Below are 24,733 nucleotides of genomic sequence, written 5' to 3' on the forward strand. Positions count from 1 at the left end.
CAAAAGCAGTGGGAGGACCCGGAGAAAACCCACGAGAATGGAGAGAGAGAGAGAGAAATGGAGTTTACTGTCCACTCGACACAACCTAGGTCATTTCGGGACTAATACATGGTTTAATTTTATTTCAATAATTCGCTTGAGCGTAGGGGTCTTTAGCAGTGGGAGGAAACCGGAGGACCCGGAGAAAACCCACAAGGTTCGACAGGCGACCCTACTCCTTGTCACGTACAACCGGGGATTCGAAACCACACCAGTTGACACAATGACAGACTTTATGATACAGCGTGCACACGCTAACCATTCAGCCATCCAACCCCCCACCCCACGAGGTTGGACTAATGAGTACCGGTTGGCAAATTTTCCTAATACTAATAATAGGCCTACTAATAATAGCACACACTTGTAATTGTATGGAGTATGCCTGTCTTCATTAGCCTGGTCAGAGAAGATCAGTAGAACATTAAACCCCATTTGTTGTACAGTAGTACAGTACGTGACCAGGAGTAGGGTCGCCTGTCCAGCTTCGTCAAGTTCGTGGGTTAATTTCTCCGGGTCCTCCGGATTCGACTTCAAGTTTTCAACTTCAATGAAATACTCCACAAAATCCTCTGTTGGACATAAAGTAAAGTAAAGACCCCTATTGAAATAAAATAGTAACATACGATAGTCTCGAAATGAATTAGTTTGTGTCGAGTGGAAATTAAACCTCATTTCTCTCTCTCTCCCATTTGTTGTAAATCGTTTACCGTGACATCTTTCGTTTTATTTTAATCTGATTCGGCAATTTGCAGAATACTGTAGTCCCGTTTTGCCAGCAGTTCCCTTCTGTGTTCACGACTTTTGTTATTTAAGTCTGGATAATTAAGTTTATTTAACAGGAAGTTTGTCTGATATATCCGGTGTGCATGCGTATTGATGTGGGCCACGTATTCTGCTCCAACATTTTCTAATATTCAACTCAAATAATTACATTATGGTAAGTATTTATCTTATCTTGCCCTATCCTCTGGATATATTAAGAAAGACAATTTCTGGCATTTCATTTAATTATTGAAAGTAGAATGGTAAGTGTTATTTATTTAGCGAAGAGCGTAAAAAGCGTTGACTTGAAAAAGATGTCAACATCGAAAACACACTCGCCGACTTGACACGAGACGAGGTTCGAATGCATACGTTTTCTGCAGAGAGTTGTCATTAGCCTAGATTGTACTATGATTATTTGTCTTATATGTGTATTTGATGTTTGTGTGATCATTTCTTACATACTAATGTGAAAACATCAAGCCTAAAAATAAGAAAAAAAATATTGTCATTTTTCTTACACAAACCAATTAAACCAACTTGTTTCAATTTGAATTTTAGTCTGAGTGAAATATTAGTTCAAATACTCAAATCGAAATACTAGGCTATACTGCCAATAGCTGTCCAGAAAGATTCAACCAGTGATGTCTTATTATTTTACAAGTAGACTGGATATCACATTTACCGGATTTTCAAATTGAAATTGTTCGGGGGCCCCAAACCTGCCTTGCCGGAGTGTGCTCCTCTGGACAGTAGTTTTGCAGAACCCGGTATTAGCTTTCCCCGTCTTAGGATTCTATTCTATGACTGACATAAGCAGTTCAATTATTATCTATGCACCCTGTTTTTGTGTACTGGTACCTAAAACTCAAATTTTTATTTTCAGCCGCTTAGACTAGATATCAAGAGAAAGTTATCCGCTCGCTCGGATCGAGTGAAATCCGTTGATCTCCATCCGTCAGAACCATGGATGTTAGCAAGTTTATACAATGGAAATGTCCATGTCTGGAATTATGAATCACAGGTAATAACATTGATTTGATATTTGTTTTTTTTTGTTGCTTGCAATGTATGTGTAGTTGTCTTATCGGCTTGGTTGCATGTAGTTCAGACCCCTGTTATTTGGGGCTGATAGTGATATCAAGTAAAGTTTTATGCATCGATGCATCAGGAGCACACACTGATTCTTGCATCGTTAAATTTGTTCTGTCACCAAAACTCGCTATTGGAACAAAAATTCCATGTGTCAAATATCCGCAAGTTGGGATGGAAATGGAAAAGTTTAAAATGAATCTTTTTGAAATAACTTGAATTGTATTAATATTATTATAACTGTGTATTTCATTGCTCAACTTTCATCAAGTTGTTTATCTGAACTGCTATATTGTTGATTTTCCTTGTTTTACAGCAACTTATCAAATCATTTGAAGTATGTGATCTACCAGTTCGAGCATCTAAATTTGTTGCCAGGAAAAACTGGGTTATAACTGGTTCAGTAAGTATTTTTTAAGCCTCATCTCTAATCTAGGGGAGCTCCAGTCTGGCCCTTATTCACGAAAACTTAAACTAAGATAAAATCGAAATTTTAAGAAATACTGCAATTCGATTGGCTGACCAGTAAAATCAATTTGCATATATCCAATGAAGTTGCAGTATTTCTTATAATTTCGATTTTATCTTAGTTTAAGTTTTCGTGAATAAGGGCCCAGGGCCTCAGTGGGTAAGGTGCTGAGTCAAGCGGTGTGGTGTTTCTATTCCCATCTTGTATGTGACAAGGAGTAGGGTTGTCTGTCCAACCCCCGGTTTCCTCCTACTGTTAAAGACCTCTAAGCATGAAATAAAATTGAACCATGTTGTCTCAAATGACCTTTGTTTGTGGTCGAGTGGACTCTAAACCTCATTTCTCTCCCTCATGGTCTCTGCTTAGGGCAGAAATCCAGTGTTAAAGGAGCTAAGTCTCTAACTCAATATTATCCAAAATCTTCAACATTGAAAACACGATTTATTTGTCAAATTAAATCAACATTCATGTTGTGATCTTACCGGAAAAAGATGGGCTTTTGATATCCAATATTTAAGACAAAATAAACATTTTACCATTGGTACACGAATCGTGTACCACAATGCGCTTCAGCCCCAGTTGTATCAAGAGACTCGAGGGACGAGGCTAGACACATTGCATCAAATCAAACAGCGTATGTAGACTGGAATAACCAGATGCTAGAAATTTGCACTCGCTTGAGACTGCTGGCTTATTTCGCCAAACATAACTGATTTGAAATTAAAGTAAAAACGGAAACCATTGAATGTAAATAAGTTTATATACATTCATATTACAGTATTATATGCGTTGCGACCCACTTTTGTCAATTTGTAGGTCCCAAATGTTAGCGATTTAGCTCCTTTAATAGAAAAATTGTCACAAGGTTTTAGCTCTTTACCCCCAAAAATGTATTTATATACATGTTCAATCTACTGTTCCTTTATCTATGTTAAAGAGGCTGTGAATTGTATTTGTAAAATACCATCTATTTTATGCAGCTGATTAATGATCATGAGAGTCAAGGAGGTGGTTGGCATGATATCTTATGATTTCTGATTTCTTAGTCATACAAATATCGTCGTGATTTCGTTTAAAGTTGGACATGCTTGGGTTTACAATATGGTATTCCTTAAATATAATGTACAACTTTTCTTTGTGAAAGAGATAATACTTGAATTAATTATATTAATTTTACAGGATGATATGACTATTCGTGTTTTTAATTACAACACCTTAGAAAGAGTTCATCAATTTGAAGCCCATTCTGATTATCTACGATCTATAGCTGTCCATCCAACACAACCTTATATTCTTACTAGCAGTGGTAAGTATTTTAGATATGACTCCTTAAGATTTTCCCATGTGGTTCCCTGGCAAGAACAGTGTCTAGACATTTGGGTGGAACAAAAAAAACAAAACAAGGTCACATGAACGACTGACAAGGACAGCCATTTGGATGGAATGAAAACCCTAGGTCCCATGTACACATTGGTGTGCACGTGGAGCAGAACAGTACGACGTTAAACCCCATTTCATTTCACATAAACGAACCCTTGACAGTTGGAATTCTAAAGAAGGGTAGGCTGTTGTGCCGCTGTCATGGCAAAATGTCATTCACACAACACTGTAAGGTACATGTCCGTCATCATTAACCCAGTCTGTGCAGAAAAATAGACTGTTAAATTTCATGTCAGAGATTATTTATTTACTGCCCGTTACTCTTTCACCATTTCTCTATAGAAACAGAGTTTGTATGATGTTTCAGTGTGTCCATGTTGAACTTCTATTTTCTACGTAGGGCTCGTATCACCAGATCAATTAAGAGTTTACATAGGGCTCAGGTCACCAGGTCAGCAAAAAACTGATTACTGGGTCCTCTTCTATTATTATATAGTGACAAGTAGCGAAAGGATTAAACTGAAACGTTTATTTTAATTGAATAAACCGTTATAAACAATCTCGCTATACCCAGTAGTATCTTTCCATTGTACTCTACTAACTTCTGGGTCCATCCATAGGGTTTTCACAAAGTCAGATTATTTGCCCTTCATTGTGGCTTGATTCTGTGAACCAATCAAAAAACAGTTTACATACCAGTAGTCTTAGCGTTCTTGTTTACTTTCACTACAATGATCTAAGTTGCAATAAAATGGGAGTTACTTCCCTTCCCCCACTAGATTGGTCGATAAAAATAGCAGAAGTATGAAGGGTGGGTAATATGACTATGTGTCTCCCGCGTTGATGGACCCGGAGGTTAGATTAGTAGAATGGAACAATACCACTGGGGATACCGAGAATGTGTAACGGTATAAATAGTGATTGGAGACCAATTTGTTCTATAAATTGGTATCTGTTCAAGTATCAATATCTTCTCTAATTATGTTGCCACGGCAATGTGATTATATATTTTGTTTGTTTTTTGTAGATGATATGTTAATTAAACTATGGGATTGGGATAAGAAATGGACGTGTACTCAAGTATTTGAAGGACACAGTCACTACTGTATGCAGATAGTTATTAATCCTAAAGATAATAATCAATTTGCTAGTGCTTCGTTAGATAGAACTGTCAAGGTGAGTACAGGTGTATAAATTAGATAGAACTGTCAAGGTAAGTACAGGTGTATAAATTAGATAAAACTGTCAAACTAAGTACAGGTGTATAAATTAGATAGAACTGTCAAGGTAGGTACAGGTGTATAAATTAAAGGCCTGATGCGTCATTTGTTTTTTTCGCTAAATTATTAAATTTGTTAAGGCTTAATCCACGCTAGATATATATATTATTACTTAAAGATACATTATGGGAGATTAGATAAAGAACTTGCTGTTCTCACTATAATAGTTAAAAACTAAAGGGAATTTGCTGAAAATTTCAGTCAAATTAATCCACCATGAACCAAGATTTTAGTGATTGAATTTTCGGCCTAGCCTCGATCATCGTTACTAAAGTCTGTGCGATAAAATACATAGTCTCGATTATCCATTTCATGATTAAATCATGAATGAAAGTTGAGCAGCAAATAAGATCCTAATCGAGTAAATATCGCAGGCTAGCGATGACATCAAGAGTTGATTATGGTCTGGATATGTTAATTAATGTCTAATTAAAAGATTATATAATATATCAGACCTTTAAGAAAGACCTGCAATTGGCAGATTTAGCTCTTGCATAATTAAATCAGTCAGTTGGACAGAAAACGATGTCCACATGTGCACGTTAAAGAATCCTTGCTGGATGGAATTTGTTACTGCTGACCTGGCTAAATTTATTCTCATAGCACACTGCATGGTGTATAGGTCTCATTAGGCCGGAGCAGAACAGTAGGACGTTACACCCCATTTCATTTCATTAAGACTAAAGATGTATGATATTTGTTGTCTTTTTTCAGGTATGGCAGTTAGGATCCAATGCACCAAACTTTACATTAGAAGGCCATGAAAAGGGAGTTAACTGTGTTGATTACTACACAGGGGGAGATAAACCATATCTGATTTCAGGAGCAGATGACAGATTGGTTAAAATTTGGGATTATCAGGTATTAATTGAAATATAATCCTTTGATTGGTGGGACGTCTTAGAATTTGGCAGTGTCTAAGATGCTAAAAAGCCTGCACCGACTCTTTATTATATGTCCCACTCCAATGGCCAATATTGACCAATTTATTCATCGTATTTTCCTTGTTGTTCGTGTGCGGTGACCATTATGAAACTTGGCATGCTTATTCCTTGGACAATTGCGCAATGATTAACAGACTTTTGATTTTTGACATGATGTCACATTTCCAAGCTATCTGTGATGACGTCATAGTCAGTTCTTGGTCCATAGCATGGTGGTAATTGTTTTATTACAGATGTGCAGTTCCATAGAATTAAAACGTAAAGCAACAATTGATTTTACTGTATTATATAAATAAACCTTGAATCTATTCCAGAATAAAACATGTGTACAGACATTAGAAGGACATGCCCAGAATATATCGGCAGTCTCATTCCATCCAGAGTTACCCATTATAATGACTGGTTCAGAAGATGGTAAATATCACTTTATTACTTAATTCAATTAATTTGACACAAGGTACAATTTTATGGATACACAATTACTGAGTTTAAAACTAAGCCACGTTTCGACGAGGATACTCTCATCTTTATCAAGTAAATTAATTTGGATTGTTTAGTTTCATCTCTTAATTGACAAATTTAAATGTTTATAGTTTTTTTATAGCTCCTTTTGATTTGTAAGATTAGATAAAGAGCTGACCGTTCTTGCTATAGTAGCTCAAAACTAGATAATGGAAATTTAATATGTTGTAACTTTCAGTCAAATTTTGACAAGATAGTCTCATTTATCAAGTACCTTGCTACGATAGTAAACAAAGTATTTGGTTATTTATTTACATGGTGCTAGCCTGGAGGTCGCGTGTTCGATCCCTGCATTGGCAGAGAAAGTCCATCCAGATTTTCTGACGTGGTTTCCCCTTGTCAGTGATGCAGGACGGAGGGCCTGACAAGGACAGCTGTCTAGTCGTTCAGATGAGACGAAAAACCGAGGTCCTGTGTACACATTGGCTTGTACATAAATGGTCCCTTGACTGTTGGAATTTGATATAAGAGTAGGCCATAGTGCCGCTGTACGGGCAAAATGGGGGGGGGGGTGGATGGCTGAATGGTTAGCGTGCGCGCGCTGTATCATAAAGTCTGTCATTGAGTCAACTGGTGTGGTTTCGAATCCCCGGTTGTACGTGGCAAGGAGTAGGGTCGTCTGTCCAACCTCGTGGGTTTTCTCTGGGTCCTCCGGTTTCCTCCCACTGCTAAAGACTCCTACGCGCAAGCGAATTATTGAAATAAAATTAAACCATATGTTACTCCCGAAATGACCTAGTTTGTGTCGAGTGGACTTTAAACCCCATTTCTCTCTCTCTCCCGGGCAAAATCTCCCTCGTAACTCACTGCATTGAGTATACCCATCTTCATTAGCCCAGTTCGGACCAGAACAGTAGAATGTCCCATTTCATTTCATTTTTACATGTTGCATTTGTTCTATTCCATTCATATCATGGTCTAGAGAGTTGATTGTGGGCTTGTGGTGTAAAAGGCCTGCAATAGGTAGTTTTAGATGTTGCATTACGTCTCTTTAACTGAATGTATTATTGTCTATTCCAGGTACTGTAAGAATATGGCACGCCAACACATACAGATTAGAAAGTACGTTAAATTATGGGTTAGAAAGAGTCTGGACAATATCGTCTCAAAAAGGATCAAATAATGTTGCTTTAGGTTATGATGAAGGCAGTATTATTATTAAGGTGAGTGCTTTAAAGTAGTTTTAGAATTTTTGATTGAAAGGGAGAAGATATAGTTTACTTGTTATAATGTATTTATAGAGTGCACGTTAAAGATCCTCTGATTACATATCAATCTGATTAAAACACAGATCCTATTTCGTTTCGTTTTTTATAGTTTAAAATTTCATTTTGCTTGTCTTTACTACCCTAGGATTTGGAAGATTTGTTATATAACCCACGTTCTGGTTGATGTATGATTAGCCAATGAAACGGTCTGTTACGGGAGCTTTAGGCGTGTTTTGCACGGAACTGTGGTAAACCACTAGAATCAACAATGCTGATTGGTTAATGAAATGTCTGACGTCATAGGGTCAAAAGCCACTCGTTGGTGTTTCTAGTGGGTTACTCACAGTTCCATGCAACTCATGCCAAAAACTCAATGTAACAGACCATTTCATTGGCTAATTCCTCACACCATCCAGAACGTGGGTTATATAACAACTCTTCCAGATCCTAGTGTAGTAAAGACAAGTAAAACGAAACTTTGAACTATAAAAATGAAACGAAATCAGATCTGTGTTTTAATCAGATTGAGATCCTCTGACAGTAAACCGATGCAGCACTGTCCATGCAAAACTTCTCTCATAGCACACTGCATAAGGTCTGTCCATTGTCATTAACTCAATCGGTGCGGAACACCAGGACATTAAACCCATTTCGTTTGTTTTTCTAGCTTGGTAGAGAAGAACCCGCCATGTCTATGGATACAAGTGGTAAAATAATCTGGGCCAAACATTCCGAGATTCAACAAGCTAATATAAAGGCTATGGGAGATCAAGAGATCAAGGATGGAGAAAGATTACCTCTAGCTGTCAAAGATATGGGAAGCTGTGAAATATATCCACAAGCCATCGCACATAATCCTAATGGAAGGTGAGCATATAATTCAAGTCCATGCTTTTATAATAACACAGCTTTATGGATTTACTAGTTCTTGGTTTATTACATGCAACGCGCTTAGAGCATTTCCCTATGGTGATGTGGATTTTAGCACATTATAAGACTCCTTATTATTAACATTTCAATACACTTACAGGTATCTTTATCAAACAACGTTTCAATACTCTTACAGGTATCTTGATCAAGCCATATTAATAAACCAAGGCTTAGTAAATCTGTAGAGTTGTGATATTAATGAATGTTATACCGCTACGTCTAAATGTCATTTTAGGATATTGTCACTACATTTATTAAAGATACATTATGTAAGATTTAGATAAAGAGCTGGCCATTCTTGTTATAATAGTTCAAAATAGATTATGAAAATTGGATATATTGAAAACTTCTGTCAAATTATTTTATTCTGAGCAAAGTTATAAATGCTTGAAGTTTTAACAAGACGTAGCGTGAGGGGGTTGGATGGCTGAATGGTTAGCGTGTGTGCTGTATTATACAGTCTGTCATTGAGTCAACTGGCATGGTTTCGATTCCCAGTAGGACGTTAAACCCCATTTCATTTCATTTCCTAAAAAAGTTCTCCCATTTTCGATAAGAAGAGTGATTTAGAAATTAAGGAGAATGATCTGATATTAAGGAGAGTGATTAGTTGTGTGTTTGGGAAATGGTTCTGAAGATCAATAACTGCATGTTGGGGTGGGGGCGGTGTCATTCCTGGATTCATAAATGATAATAAACAACCCATGACTTTGTAAAGGAGAGCGATTTTCAATTTAAGAGGGGGGAGAAAAACCTCCCCTCGGTCGAAATTCAGATTAGCGGCATAAACAATGACTGTTTAATAAAATGTCTGGGGGTTGGCTGGCCCAATGGTTTAACAGGTCTATCATTGAGTCAAGTACCTTGGTTCCGATTCCTGACTTGTAAATCAACATGATATTTAATTTAATTATTTTTCCCTCCCTCGTTTAGATTTGTGGTTGTATGTGGTGATGGGGAGTATATAATCTACACAGCTATGGCTCTCAGAAATAAGAGTTTTGGTTCAGCCCAGGAATTCTGTTGGAGTAACGATGCATCAGTTTATGCTATCAGAGAGGGAAGCAGTATGGTGAAAATATTTAAAAACTTTAAAGAATTAAAATCTTTTAAACCAGACTTCGGAGCTGAAGGTAAGCAAGGAATAAAGCTGAAAAATATGAATATGTACTAAGACACTGATTGCTATTTGCTTTTTTTCGACATCTACTAATCCATATTAAAGATTTTGTCAGGCATAGTGTGATAAATTTGCTCTATCTTTATTTAAAGTCTACTCTCTGTATAGATACAGCAAGAAGTTGAGTGGTAAGGGTCCCATACTCTCGACTAGAAATTACCAGACTTGAATCTGAGAAGTATTTCGGGACAATCGTCATTGGTATCGTTTTCAGAACTGACATGTAAAGTGTTGTCTAGTCCTCTGAATGGGACAAAAAACTGAGGTGTGCACGTAAAATAATCCTTGACAGTTCGAACTTGATAGTAGACAGAACACTGTGTATTGGCAAAACTCCTTAACATTGTACATTTGACCATATGTTAGTTTCAAAATGACCAAAGTAATGTGTTGATGAACATTGAACCTCCTGTCATTACAACATACTATAGTTACTCATAGTAAACTTACAGAATATACATTTATTTATATTGTGATTTCCCTTCTATATCCGTATTGACAGCTTGTGACTTGTTTATAATGTTTCTATTTATCAGGTATTTATGGAGGTTTTATGTTAGGTGTAAGATCTGTTAGTGGTTTAGCTTTCTATGACTGGGATTCAACAGAACTAGTGAGAAGAATAGAAATCACACCTAAAAGTGTAAGTTAACAAATTAATTCATGATTCTATATCTTTATAAATGAAACAGGGTTTAATGTCCTACTGTTCTGTTCTGATTGGGCTAATGAAGACAGTTCTGATGCTATTTATGTGACCCAAATAGTGATGCTAATCATGGCTTGCCACAAGACGTGTTTTTGCGTGAGTTGATAGTCGCTCGTGCACATCTTTCAAAGGATAGTTGTTACCAAATTATTTGCTTTTTTCATCTATCATCTTCGAATAAATAAAAACTTTGCAAGTTACCTGATAGACAAAAACCAAAATTTGTGTCAAATAGGAAGAAATACCATGGTGTCGAATCAGCTTATTTTGGCAACAGCATTTTCTGGGCATGCTCTTGGATGGATTTAGCGCTCTTCAAATGTACATTATTATTATTAATTGTTGGGTGTGATACATGAGTGTTTATATTTTTTTAGATTGTATGGAGTGAGAATGGTGATCTGGTTTGTATAGCAACAGATGAATCATTCTTTATTTTACGCTACAGTCCCGAAGCTGTGGAGAACGCCAAGGAAACAAAAGAAGGAATCACAGAAGATGGTATCGAAGATGCATTTGAGGTAAAAATATTGATATGTAAATAACATAGGTGGAAACAAGACACGGGACCTCGGGTCAAGTCCCATGTCGTGGCACTTCCAGCCTGAGTTGTGTCCCAAGTGAATCTCCTTAGTACCGAGTCGAGACCCAAGTCACTGACGTTGGAGCTGAGTTGACTCCCAAGTTGATGACTTTAGTATCGAGTCGACTCCCCATTTCAATTCAAGTTCATGAAATAAAACAAGTTAGATTTATGTCCACTTGCTGCCACTCAAGTCAAGAATTGTCCCAACTGTTTGAGTCAAGTCTAAAATAAATATTTTAAATCTAATCACAAGTTGAGTCTTTGAGGCGACTTAAACCAGACTCTTGTCCGCATCGCAGTGCTTGAATTCCCACCTCTTGTAATAAAATTGTTGCATTGACCTTATTGAAGAACTGACTAGTAAAGATTAGCCTGGTCTGTTGGATGTAAATTACATGTAAAAGAATTCTTGACAATTGGAATTCAGAGAAGACTGGTGGAAATGATGCTTTCAGGGCAGGGAAAACTTAAGCTACCAAACATCGCACACCTGACAATAGAAAAAAAACCCAAACCCATATGTTAGTCTCAAATAGTCTTGTGTTAATGAGATATACCGTTTCTTCTATAATTAGGTTATTGGCTATAGTTTTATAATAATTATATTATAGAACGAGATACAACCCCTGTAACCAGTGTAGATTATACAAACTCCATAGTTAGAATGAACAGGTTTATTGATTAGACGTTCATTCTAACCATGGAGTTCGTCTGATCAATACTGGTTAAAAGGGGTTGCGTCTTGTTATATATCGTCTTCTTCCTGAACCCCTTTATATATTGCTGAGATCCCAGTACAGATGTCCTCCGATCACTAGTCTCCAGCTATCCAAGACCTCACCTTACGAGAGTTGTCGTCGTCTTCTACTGCTTTTAAATTATGTTATAGGTGGTGAGATAGTTATATAATAATTATATTGTAGGTTATTGGAATGATAATTATGTTATGGGTTATTGGCCAGAGGGTTTTATAATAATTATATTATATTGGAATGATAATTACAGGTTATTGGACAGAGAGTTTTATAATGATTATATTTATAGGTTATTGGTGAGATAGAAGAGGTTGTTAAAACTGGTATATGGGTTGGAGATTGTTTTATTTATACAAACAGTGTCAACAGATTAAATTATTATGTTGGAGGTGAAATAGTTACAGTTGCTCATCTAGATAGGTAAGATTAACATCTAATCTTGTTTCACTAGAAGCTGTTGTGACTCGGGTGATTACGACGCTGGCCCACTAACCAGGTGGCGTGTCAGTAGTGCAGGACGGAATGTAATGATGCAAGCAGAAATGTAGTGGTTTGTCGATGTAGAATTTGATAAAAAATAAACATTCTTACGTTAGTTTCAAAATGGCCAGATAATTTTCCTGCTTTATCTTTAATTTATTAATTGAGTGGATGGGTGGCGGAATGGTTTAACACATACGCTTTAGATTATAAGGTCTGTCGTGGCATGGTTTTAATTCCCCGCTTGTTGTGGAACATGGAGTAGAGTTGTCTATCCAATCTTGTGGCTTTTCTCAGGATCCTCTAGTTTACCCATTAATAACCCCCCCCCCCCCCTAGATGCGCAAGCCAATTATTGAAATTAAATTGAACTATATGCTACATGTAGTCCCGAACCAACCTTCTTAAAGGACCTCAATCTCTATTTCTTCATACCTAGATTTACATTCAATCAATTCTCTTTCTACTGTAATTGCTAAAAATATTGGATACCCGAAGCCCATCTTTTCCCGGTAAGATCACAACATTAATATTGATTTAAATTGACGAGTAAGTCGTGTTTGCAATGTTTAAGACTGTGAATGAAATGGAGTTAAAGACTTTAAACCCTATTTCTCTGTCTATTGAATGGTTAGATATGACCCATGAGTGAATATATTTATTGTATTTTTCAGAGTGATGTATCTATTAGGTTATATACCGAAAGAAAATCGTCTATACCTGGGTGATAAAGAATTAAACGTCGTTAGTTATAGTCTACTGGTATCAGTGTTAGAATATCAAACAGCTGTCATGAGACGGGATTTTGATACGGCAGATAAAGTATTAAGTACAGTACCCAGGGAACAACGAACTCGTGTAGCTCATTTCTTAGAGAAACAGGTAGGGTTTTAATCAACTGTCATTGTTAAAAGCTATGCCCTAACTCGTGCGGAGAGCCACGGTGGCTAAGTGAGTAAGATGCTGGCTCGCTAGCCTGGAGGTGTTGTCTGAGAAAGTTTGATATTTTCCGGGCTGGTTTCCGCTTGTTAGTGGTGCAGGATGGAGAGCCTGATGGAACGAAAAACCGAGCTCCTGTGTATACATTGGCGTGCATGTAAAAGATCCCTTGGCAGTTGGAATTCGATGTAAGTGTAGACCGTAGTGCCGCTGTCCAGACAAAATGTCCCTGTATGGCGTAAGCCTGTGTTGATTAGCCCAGTCGGGCAGAACAATAGGAGGTTTAACCCAATTTCATTTCAATTCCTGTCATTGAATCAAAATGTGTGGTTTTGATTCCCTGGTTGTACGTGACAAGGAGTAGGGTTGCCTACCAACCTCACAGGTTTTCTCCGGGTCCTCCGATTTTACTCCCACTGCTAAAAAACCCTAAGCGCAAGCGAATTATAGAAATAAAGTTGAACAATATGTTAGTCCCAACATGACTTAGTTTGTGTCGAGTGGACTTTGAACCCCATCTCTCTCTCAGGTTTTACTGTATATGAAGATTAAATATGATTGTTTTATTTCAGGGGTTTAAATCACAAGCTTTAGCTGTTACATGTGATCCAGAACATAAATTTGAACTAGCCATACAACTGGGGGATTTAAAAACAGCATATCAACTAGCAAAAGAAACAGAGGTAAGTTACTTCATTTTATAACCTCATTGATTTTCTTGTGTTTCATCCTCAAACTTTAGTTCTTTAGATCATTAGTTTCACCCTGCAAAAACATTATGTTTATTAGTGAGTATTTTCTAGAAAATATTATGACAGTTGGAATTCAAAATAAGAGAAAAATTCGGTCATAGCACACTGTGTAGCACATGCCCATCTCTAACTCGAAAGGAAGGGTTCAATTCCATTCAGTATGAACTGAAAGTTTCTCAACATTTGATATCCTCTACAGACAATATAAACAAACCAACGCCACTATATAAACAAGGAAAAAATATTTTGATGGGCCACTTTCCAATCCAATTGCTTCTGAATTTTCTTTTCTTAATTAAATGTTAAATAATCAATTTAGGTGCATTGTCGAATGGGTTAAGCCATGAAAAATTTGATATTTTCCGAAAACTGCAAATAACGATCCCATACTTTTTATGTTAATTAAAAATAGATTTTGTAATTTCCAAAGAATAATTATTTTAGATGAAATATAGGCCTAGCCTGTTTTACAGTCCTCTCCTGAGAATAAAATATTGTTTATCCAAAAAAAAAGAAGCCTATTCTTCAAATCCTTTTCTAAGATTAAAATATTGTTTATATAAATATCCCAGTCTGAGAATAGATTATAGTTTATATAAAAAACCCAGTCTGTTCCTCTACCCTTTCTGAGAGTAGAACATAGTTTATATAAAAAATATGATAATTGTTTGATAAATATAGAAAATAATAATAAATCTTGTTATTGAATTTTCAGTCTGAACAGAAATGGAAACAATTATCTGAGTTAGCCATTAAGAATTGTGAGTTTGGTTTAGCCCAGGAGTGTTTACATCATGCTCAAGATTTTGGTGGTTTAATGTTATTGGCTAGTTCTGCTGGTAACAGAGAGATGGTAGCACGTCTCGGAGAAACGGCAGAAAAAGCCGGACAAAATAATGTAGCATTCCTTTCGTATTTTACTATGGGAAGGTGAGTAATATTTCTGATTGTTTTTTTAGTTTCTAAGGGGGGTGTGTGGCCAAATGGTTGAACGCATGGGCTTTAGATCAGAAGGGCTTTCATTCAGACAAGTGCATGGTTTGGTTTCCCAGCTTGCACGTGGCAAGGAGTAGGGTCGCCTGTCTGAGTGTGGGTCTTTTCCGAGTCCCCCAGCACTGTTTCTGATTGTTATTTGGTGTCTAAGGAGGGAGGAGGGTGTTAACTGAATTGTCGGAACACAAGCGCTTTAGATCTGTCTAAGTGTGGGTCTTCTCTGTGTCCTCCAGTTTCCTGTGAAATAAAATTAAACCATATGTTAGTCCCAAAATAACCTATTTTGTGTCTAGTGGTCCGTAAATTCCATTTCTTTCTCTATATTATATATAAGTAGTTTAACTGGGCTGGTAAAGGTGACTCTTGTTTCAATCATATTTACAAGTCTTCGGTGACTGACAGTGAAATTGACTGGTTGAAGAAGTTAAAAACATACTTTTTTCCGTAAAGCATTCCTTTAACGTTTGTGTAAGACTGTGAAGCGCCATTGAATGCATGGCAGTATTGTGCGCTATATCAAATGTAATATGTTAAGTTAAGTTATCTGTTAGTCATGTTTCATGGCAGAAATTTCAGATCTCCACTGACTCGTTATTTTACATTCAAAATAATTGAAATATATTTTAATTATATTTGTAGATTAGAGGAATGTTTAGAAGTTTTAATAAAAACAGGAAGATTACCAGAAGCTGCTTTCTTTGCCCGAACATATTTACCTAGTCAAATATCACGGTAAGTCGATTAATCTCTACACAAATATCACGGCAGGTTGATCAATCTTTACACATATATCTCTTAGAATATATTCTTTCAATGGCATTTAATAATTGGAACACATTTTATGTTGTTGATTGAATCAATCTGATTAGAACATAGATCCTATTTCGTTCCTTTTTATATATACTATTCAAAAAAAGTAGGGGATATTTGATTTTTAAGTGTTATTAAAGTCACCTAATGAAACTGACGAAGAAACAAATGACAAAATGAAATGAAGTTCACATTCATCGATTTATTCCAAATGATCGTTAGACTAAGTAAGGCACAGACTGACCATTATAAGGGTAAAATGATACCCGGGGTCAAACAGCAAAGTTACCACAGCATCACAACCAAGTCAGTAACAGGTAAATCCTCCTCTGTTTGCCAAACAAGCATTGATCCGACGTGGCATACTCCTAATGAGACGTCTAAGGTCATTTTGGTCCAGATTGTCGCATTCCAGTTGCAACGCAGCAGCAAGTTCTTGGACATTGGCAGGACGTTGTTGACGTTGACGTAACCTCTGTCCAAGCATGTCCCAGACATGCTCGATGGGGGAGAGGTCGGGATTCAGTGCTGGCCAAGGTAATGTGGTGATGTTCTGTTGTTGGAGGTAACCTGTAACGATCCTGGCTCTGTAACATCTTGCGTTGTCATCCTGGAAGATGAAACGGCGGCCATGACGTCGTGCGAACGGCACAACATGGACTGCCAAGATGTTGTCCCGGTAGTACTGGCCTGTAACACGCCCTGCAACAACATGTAAAGCCGTTCTTCCAGCAACAGTGATGCCTCCCCACACCATAACAGAACCACCCCCAAATCGATCATGTCTGATGACGTTAACGTCTTGGAAGCGGTCGTTTCGACGAAGCCACACCCTCCTACGTCTGTCCAAAAAATCAACAGTGAACCTTGACTCATCTGAGAACATCACATTGCTCCAGCGTCGATTATCCCCGTGTTGACGATCCCTACACCAACGACGTCTTGCCTGAATGTGATGATCTCTCAAACAAGGGATCACGCGAGGACGTCGGGCGCGAAGGTGACCCGTATGCAGTCGATTCCGAATCGACTGGCCACTCACTCTCACAGCAGTGTCTGTTTGAAGACGAGCGCTGATCTGATTTGCTGTGATGACACGATTTCTCAAGGCCAAGGTACGGATAAATCGATCCTAGGCTTGAGTTGTCGCCCTTGGTCGACCTGAGCGTGGTCTGTCCTGTACAGATTGTGTATCACGGTATCTGGACCATAGCCTGCTTATGACAGACTGAGAAACATTCATCGTCCGCGCCACAACCGCCTGTGTTGTGCCGATCTGTAGCATGCCAAGGGCACGTAACCTTTCATTTTGGGTAAGCCGACGCATATCAAAATTTGTTTTCTGGTCACTAAAACAATTAAACTGATGTTTCCACCCTGGAATTCAATGCCACAATGACTGTAACATTCAAAGTCAGAGTCGTGCAAATCTTGGGTTGGACCCCCATGATGATCCCAAGCATCACCTGCATTCCATGCGGTAGCTATTGGTGTGTTTGGGCGTCACATGTAACTGGAAATGTTTCTTCTGTTAGGTTATATAGTGACTTTTTTCGTAGTCATTTGCATATTTTAGTATTATGCCCCCAAAATCAAATATCCCCTACTTTTTTTGAATAGTATAGTTTAAAATTTCATTTTACTTGTCTTTACTACACTAGGATCTGGAAGAGTTGTTATATAACATGCGTTCTGGATGATTTGAGTTTTTGGCGTGAGTTGCACTGAACTGTGGGTAATCGGACCACTAGAAACATCAACGTTGATTGGTTAATCAAATGTTGACGTCATAGGGTCAAACACTTATATGACCTCTTGCCTGTCCAACCTCGTGGGTTTCCTCCGGTTTCCTCCCACTGCTAAAGACCCCTATGCGCAAGCAAATTATTGAAATAAAATTAAACCATATGTTAGTCCCGAAATGACCTAGTATGTGTTGAGTGGACGTTAAACCCCATTTCTCTCTCTCTTTAATCGGATTGGAATTTGTATCATATAGGAGCACATTGAATAGTGTATGGTTATTTTCATCAGCTTGGTTATACAACAGAGAAGTAGAACGTTAAACTCCATTTCCTTCCATGTTAAATATTAATATATTCTATTTTATTTTATCAGAGTTGTAACGTTATGGCGTGAACATCTATCAAAGATCAACAAAAAATCTGCTGATTCCCTCGCTGATCCTACGGAGTATGAGAATCTATTCCCGGGTCTTAAAGAAGCTTTTAAAGTTGAACAATATCTTGAACCACAGAGAAAATTGGTTTTACCAGCTCATAAATATCCACAAGTTCCTGTAAGTTGCTTTGTTAAATTGTGATCGTATACTTTTCAGACTATATCTAATTTTTCCCATAAATACAAGCTGAACTCTACTTAATATGACGTTTAATTAAGAAATTAATATCGTTAGGCATGCACAGTGCCGGTTATAGTACACGCTCGTATTGATGTGTGATGGCACAGATATTTTATGAGTTATTGATATTTATCAGTTCAACCCTTTTAGAACTGCAAGAACCTTAAATTCCTGATGCACCATTTGAATTTGTCGCTTAAATATCAAATTTCTCAGGGTTTAATCCAAGCTAATATGTACGCAGGGCTTAATCCAAGCTAATATGTACGCAGGGTTTAATCCAAGCTAATCTGTACGCAGATTCATTTAACATTTAATTAAGAAAATAAAATCAAAATATCGATGCTAGATAATCTCCCGGTTTATATTTAAAAAGGGCCTGTCATTAAATTTTGGCAGACAATAAAATGGCAGAGGGTTTATTGCATAAAGGGCAGCACAGATCGATGAATATTTTAATTCCACATATCTTTGTACATATTGAACAAAATAAAACTGATATTCCTATTAGAGATTCAACTTTCAAAATATTGTAGTTTGCAAGTTATTCTATAGTGCTAAAATAATGTATTCTTAACTTGTTTTTTGTAGCAAAATAGCTCTCGTAATACGGTGGAAGAGATGCAGGAAGCGGAAGCGGCTGGTCGATTTGAATATAAACCAATTGATAGATTAACGCAAGATGATGATGACGATGATGATGATAACTTCGAAACACCTTCTCAGGTATATTTATTTGTTTATATGTTACGGTCATGGTAATTGTGTGGCCAAGACAGCTGTTATCAATACAAGTGATGTGGTTTGGACCCTGTTCTTGTGAGAAGGAGTATAGTGCCTATCTATCTTCTACAGGCTCTTGGATGGCTGAATGCTTAGCGTGTGCGCGCTGTATCATAAAATCTGTCATTGATTCAACTGCCGTGGTTTTGATTCCCCGGTTGTACGTGACAAGGAGTAGGGTCGCCTGTCCAACCTATTGGATTTTCTCAAGGTCGTCCGGTTTCCTCCCACTGCTAAAAACCCCTATGCACAAGCGAATTATGAAATAAAATTGAACTATATGTTAGTCCCATAATGGCTTTGTTTGTGTGTGTGTCTACTCCATTGTTTTTAGAGAATTATTAAAATGAAATCATACCATAATATTTTAGATCATATTCGACCTAACATGCCGTTTTCCGATGTTATCTTTTTACTCATTGACAACAACTTACATAATTTCTCTAATATTTTTCCTTGCAGCCACCATCTAAACCCGAGTCTAAAACAGAATCTAAAAAGCCAGTAGTGGAACCAAGCAAACCTGATCCGGTCCCTGTATCGAAACCCCCAGCCCCGAAACCTCAACCATCTGATCCCATCAGTTCTCGGTCAGCAGCGGAAATTGAACAAGAACTTGAACTAGATTTAGATAATTTACAATTAGATGATGATATCGATACATCCGTAAGTTGATTTTATAATTAGATGATGATATCGATACATCCGTAAGTTGATTTTATAATTAGATTATGATATTGATACATCCGTAAGTTGATTTTATAATTAGATGATGATATCGATACATCCGTAAGTTCATTTTATAATTAGATTATGATATTGATACATCCGTAAGTTCATTTTATAATTAGATGATGATATCGATACATCCGTAAGTTCATTTTATAATAATTTTTATTCTGATACACTTAAAGGGGAGTTGGATGGCCGAATGGTTAGCGCCGGCGTGTTGTATCATAAGGCCTGTCAGTGAGTCAACTGGTGTGATTTCGATTCCTCCTTTGTACATGACAAGTAGTAGGGTCGCCTGTCCAACCTCGTGGGTTTTTTGTCCGCGTCCTCCGGTTTCCTCCCACTGCTAAAGACCCCTATGCGCAAGCAAATTATTGAAATAAAATGAAACCATATGTTAATCCCGAAATGACCTAGTTTGTGTCAGTGGATGTTAAACCCCATTTCTCTCTCTCTTATTTTAAGCTCCTAAATAAATCTAAAGGACTTTGGAAAGCCTTGCCATTTGGCTACAAGTTGTGGCTGTTGCTGTGCATCAGGGGGGGGGGTATGCTTCCAGAACATCTAATACCACTTATCCCAATTTTGAATCCTGTGGTGGCAACACCAGAGAACCGATCAAGAAAAGTGTTTTCTAGTTATTCGGATGTCACAAAAACTTAAGTATCACCCATGTACACAGTGGAGTGAAACAATCCATTCCCTCAAAGTTGGAATTCGATTAAGAGAGGAGGATAGGGTTGCTGTCTAGGCAAAATTCTCCTACCTAGTATTACACATGTGATCATATATTTAATTTGTTTATTTCAGGATGTAAATTTAGATGAAGATTTATTAGAAGATTAAAGAAAGAGTATATTTATTGTTATTGTAAATATTATTATCATTATAAACTCGTACATCATGGGGGACACAATATATATCATAGTAAACCAAACAACTTGTATATATAATATTCTATATTCACCAGTAGTATATACAACACTCTGTATTGACTAGTGTCATAGACTACAATAGTCAACACATTCTCTGTATTCATTGTTTCAGTAGTTTATCTAAAAGCCACGTACACAGAGAATCTGGCCAACTATTGTGATTGCGTATAGTCAACACTCTGTATTCGATACACTAAAAACTGATATATATAGAATAACAATTACTGGTTTATTAACTTGATAAAGACAAGAGTAACATCGTTAAAACATAGCATGTCTATAAACTTGTTACTAATGTGTTGCTGTTCAAGTATTAAAATTCCATGTTTTATAAACTACAATAGTTTATTCCAGACTGTCATGGTCTTGTGTATTTACATTGGAGATACATGAATAGAATCATATAATTTCTTGAATTAGAAATCCTTTACAATTGTTTGGTTGATTAAAGATATATGTTTTATTTGACATTGTTTTGTATATTATTAATTAAATTAATTAATCTTATCAGTCCAACATGTCTGACAGATGAATGAACTAAGGCCACTGATCGTTGTTGGTATTTCTAGGACAATATCTAACTATTCACGGCTTAATCAACGCTAAAATTTATTTAACATCAATGGTAGATAAAAACTGAATCGTTAAAATCGTAAATTCTTGTACGTGACAAGGAGTGAGATCTCCTGTCTAAATTTGTGGGGGTTTTCTGGGTCTTTCTGTTCCCCCCCCCCCCCCCACACACACACAGCTAAAGACCCCTACCTTCAAATGAATTATTGAAATAAAATTGAACCACGTGTTGGTCCCAAGATGACCTAGTTTGTGTTGAGTGGATGTCAAACCCTGTTTCTCTCTCATTGTGGATCCAATCGAATTGTTTATATCAATAGTGTGTAAAGGATACTGAAAACTGGGGAATTTTCAATTCATGAAGCATTATTGTCCTGATATTCCTCATAGAAATCCAACTTAAACAATATTCAAAATCTCATTAACGACAAACTGCGGCTGTAAGATGGAATTAAAAAATAAATTATGAATTTATTTGAAGTAGAATAATTTGTTATGTTTGTTACATTATGAAATCGTTTCTACAGATTCGGAATATTTTGTGATCAGATGAATTATCAGGGGAGATATACAAATATTTAATTAAAAAACCAACAAATATTTTATACATGAAGTAAAATGTAACTGTGGCCTAGACATCAGTGAATATATGTTTAAAGTTTGTCTTAAATCATTCTGATTCTCAGACAGTTGTACAAAAACAATACGAATTCTGAAGAGAGGTTTTTATTATGTTAATTGATCACTGGGCCAACTGACCTCTTACAAATACTAGTTTCAATTCAAAACAGGTATCTCATTATTCTATTTATAGCAAAGCATGATTATCCAGTGCCATTTATTATTGTGAATAATATTTATACTTGATAATTGAGTCTTCTGATGATATAGATGTATCTGGGAAACAGAATGTTAAATGTGGGTTATTAATAAACATTTTTTCTTAATGTCATATTATCATATATTGAATTATAAAATTAAGTGACAGTGCTATATGGTGACTATTATTATATTTGTCTGAAGGTTTAGTGTAAATATTTCTAACATGTAAATATCTTGGTTTAATATAAATATATAATAAAGCCACAACCTTGTATTAAAGTCCTGAAGCACCATTTGCATTTTTTTGACTAATATTGTACCCAATTTACTCAACCAATCTGATTAAAACACAGGAGCCCATTTCACGGAATTTTAACTCATTTTCAGTAATTTGATTGGATAATATTAGATTGATTTTAGTGCTTAGCCAATCAAAATTGAAGTATCTACCAAAATTTTGATTTTTATCTTAAGTTAAGATTTTGAGAAACAGGGCCCAGGACTTGAAATTCTCCTCTCATTAAATAAAATAATATATCATCATGATGTGTACACACCACTCTACTATAAAATACGGATGTGACGTCAGCCGTTGATGACCGCGTATCATATTAAATAATGGTACAGGCAATGTGCCAAGCGTACATTATTTATATTGGACCCGTGAGACGTATTTCATTGCAAAGTACGTGCGAGTGTCTGTATTTTAAGTTGTTTAATGGTCTCAAGCTTAAGACATTGTGTAATATATTGAAACAACAACTTTAATATCTGGCTGTCGATCATTAAACCATACATACTATAATACTATATATATGGTGAAATCTTGTAGCTTTGTACAATAAAATAAACATCAACATTTCAAAACAATCCACGAGAAGTTAGACTTTGTTGTGGATAGTTTTGCATGGGGCATGGTGAGTGCTGATTTTCCCTGAGGGTATCAAGAAGTTACGGACTGCTTTAGTTTTGTAGATGCGTGGTGACCATTGATTTTGAATGAGGAGCCAGGTTCCATGAAGGCACAAAAACGCAATATTCATATCATTGGATGGGGTGGGGGTCTTTTTCCTGTGGGTAACAAGGATTTATGGATTGTATTATTTTTGCAAGGGTGTAGTGGACGCTGATTTTGCGTGAGGAACAAGTGTCCTTGAGGGCACAAACTCCAAAATTCATACTGGGGGTGGGGGTGGGTCCTCTTTACTCTGCTAGCACAAAGATATTTTACGGGGTGTTCAACATGTAGGATATCCAAGCCACGTCATACATTTGACACTGATCGTAAACAGACAATTGCGTGCCAATGGCATTAAACACGACTCTGAAACCACAACTGACCAAGAATGGGTACTAAGTATGTCGACCATCACCATAGCCATCAATAAAGCCAGGAAGGGGGAAGATAGCGACGAGAACGTATACTAAAAACGTTGAGATATACTGAGGGTTGCAAGATGAGATTTGTTATCTAGGGGTAAGACATCTCTAACTAAATAGGTGAATACCCTTAATTATCACTTAAAACATAAAAATTATCACGTAAAACATAAAAATGAAGGTCAAGAAGAGAGCCAGACGTACTTGACCGGACTGTGTTAAGTTGTGCATTTTTCCAGAGTTTACGGCTTTACGTTGGGTGTGTTAAAGTTGATTAGGAGTTTGATAAATGGAGTTATCCCCCTTACATCTGATGACCAAACCCTATTGCCTTTTTGGTTAGCAGTTAACCAAGACCAAATGAAATGATGGGGCTTAATAGGCTATTTTTCAGAACCAACTGAAATAATAAAGACTAACATACACCATGTAGTGTACTATGTTCCCGCTTACTCTAAATTGATTTATACATGCAGTAACGCCGCTATCCGGGCGAAATGTCCCTCATATCACACTGGAGTGTGTATGGTCCGTCTTTATTAGCCCAGTTTGGGAAGAATATTAGGAGCCCCCCCCCTCCCTTGTGAGTGTTGCAGGATGGAGGGCCCGACAAGGATAGCTGTCTAGTCGCTCGGATGGGACGAAAAAACGAGGCGTGCAAGTAAAATATCCCTTGGCAGTTGAAATTCGATATAAGAGTAGGCCATACTGCCGCTGTGCGGGCAAAATTTCCCTCATATGGCGTATGCCTGTCTTCATTAGCCAGGTCGAACCCCATTTCATCCTTCTCTCTCTCTCTCTCTCTCTCTCTCTCTCTCTCTCTCTCTCCTATACACACACAAACATCACAAACTTACTGGTGTTATTTTTACGTGTAAAGTAAATTGCACCCAATGATACAGTGAGAAATAGATAGATAGAGAGAGAAGGGTGGTAGTATGATACCCTCTATACTACTGTAAAACTATCCTTCATCTCTCCATAATAATATTATTATTTATCTTAACACACCTTATGTTTTACTTGTCACTGTAGAAAACAAAATATCAACATCTTTCAATCCTGTCAAACTCTCGTCAAATCAAAATGAATGGTCTTACAAATGACATTAAAAGGCCGCCAAATGGATCTTACAACACGCGGTAATTTTAACAGTTTAATTGCTATGTAATAATATATATATATAACACCTTTTAAACACCTGCCCTGGCTGCTTTCAATCTAGTTTTATTTTCATTCAAATCAACTTTTTATAATGTGGCATATATGAAACGCGTATATCAAAACGCTGTTTTTTTCTCATTCATGTAACGAGT

The 24,733-nt window shown here is 36.9% G+C and overlaps 1 protein-coding gene across 2 annotated transcripts; it reads left to right on the forward strand.

Annotated features, from left to right (window-relative positions):
- The first annotated feature begins 860 nt into the window (after nucleotides 1-860).
- LOC126828646 (coatomer subunit beta') lies at nucleotides 861-22,907 on the forward strand. 2 transcript variants are annotated; one of them, XM_050558535.2, is made up of 21 exons: nucleotides 861-976; nucleotides 1,688-1,825; nucleotides 2,210-2,296; nucleotides 3,542-3,668; nucleotides 4,770-4,918; nucleotides 5,737-5,883; nucleotides 6,281-6,380; nucleotides 7,509-7,651; nucleotides 8,364-8,563; nucleotides 9,560-9,759; nucleotides 10,343-10,449; nucleotides 10,893-11,036; nucleotides 12,146-12,276; nucleotides 13,011-13,218; nucleotides 13,848-13,958; nucleotides 14,743-14,957; nucleotides 15,660-15,752; nucleotides 17,949-18,129; nucleotides 18,784-18,918; nucleotides 19,438-19,641; nucleotides 20,518-22,907. In XM_050558535.2, exons 1-21 carry the CDS (start codon nucleotides 974-976, stop codon nucleotides 20,551-20,553), a joined length of 2,859 nt encoding a protein of 952 aa, XP_050414492.1. In that variant the 5' UTR covers nucleotides 861-973; the 3' UTR covers nucleotides 20,554-22,907. The 2 variants fall into 2 exon arrangements, with proteins under 2 accessions (XP_050414492.1, XP_050414495.1); XM_050558538.2 differs by lacking the exons at nucleotides 861-976; nucleotides 1,688-1,825; nucleotides 2,210-2,296; nucleotides 3,542-3,668; nucleotides 4,770-4,918 and adding an exon at nucleotides 5,017-5,029.
- Nucleotides 22,908-24,733: the final 1,826 nt, after the last annotated feature.

Source organism: Patella vulgata, chromosome 7 (assembly GCF_932274485.2).
Source record: "Patella vulgata chromosome 7, xgPatVulg1.2, whole genome shotgun sequence".
Taxonomy (NCBI): domain Eukaryota; kingdom Metazoa; phylum Mollusca; class Gastropoda; family Patellidae; genus Patella; species Patella vulgata.

What these genes read in the sequence shown, in the direction of transcription:
- LOC126828646 (XM_050558535.2), top strand. An exon ending in CTCATTTCTTAGAGAAACAG is followed by an intron (nt 13,219 to 13,847) that starts GTAGGGTTTTAA and finishes GTTTTATTTCAG; the next exon opens with GGGTTTAAATCACAAGCTTT. An exon ending in ATGATGATATCGATACATCC is followed by an intron (nt 19,642 to 20,517) that starts GTAAGTTGATTT and finishes TGTTTATTTCAG; the next exon opens with GATGTAAATTTAGATGAAGA.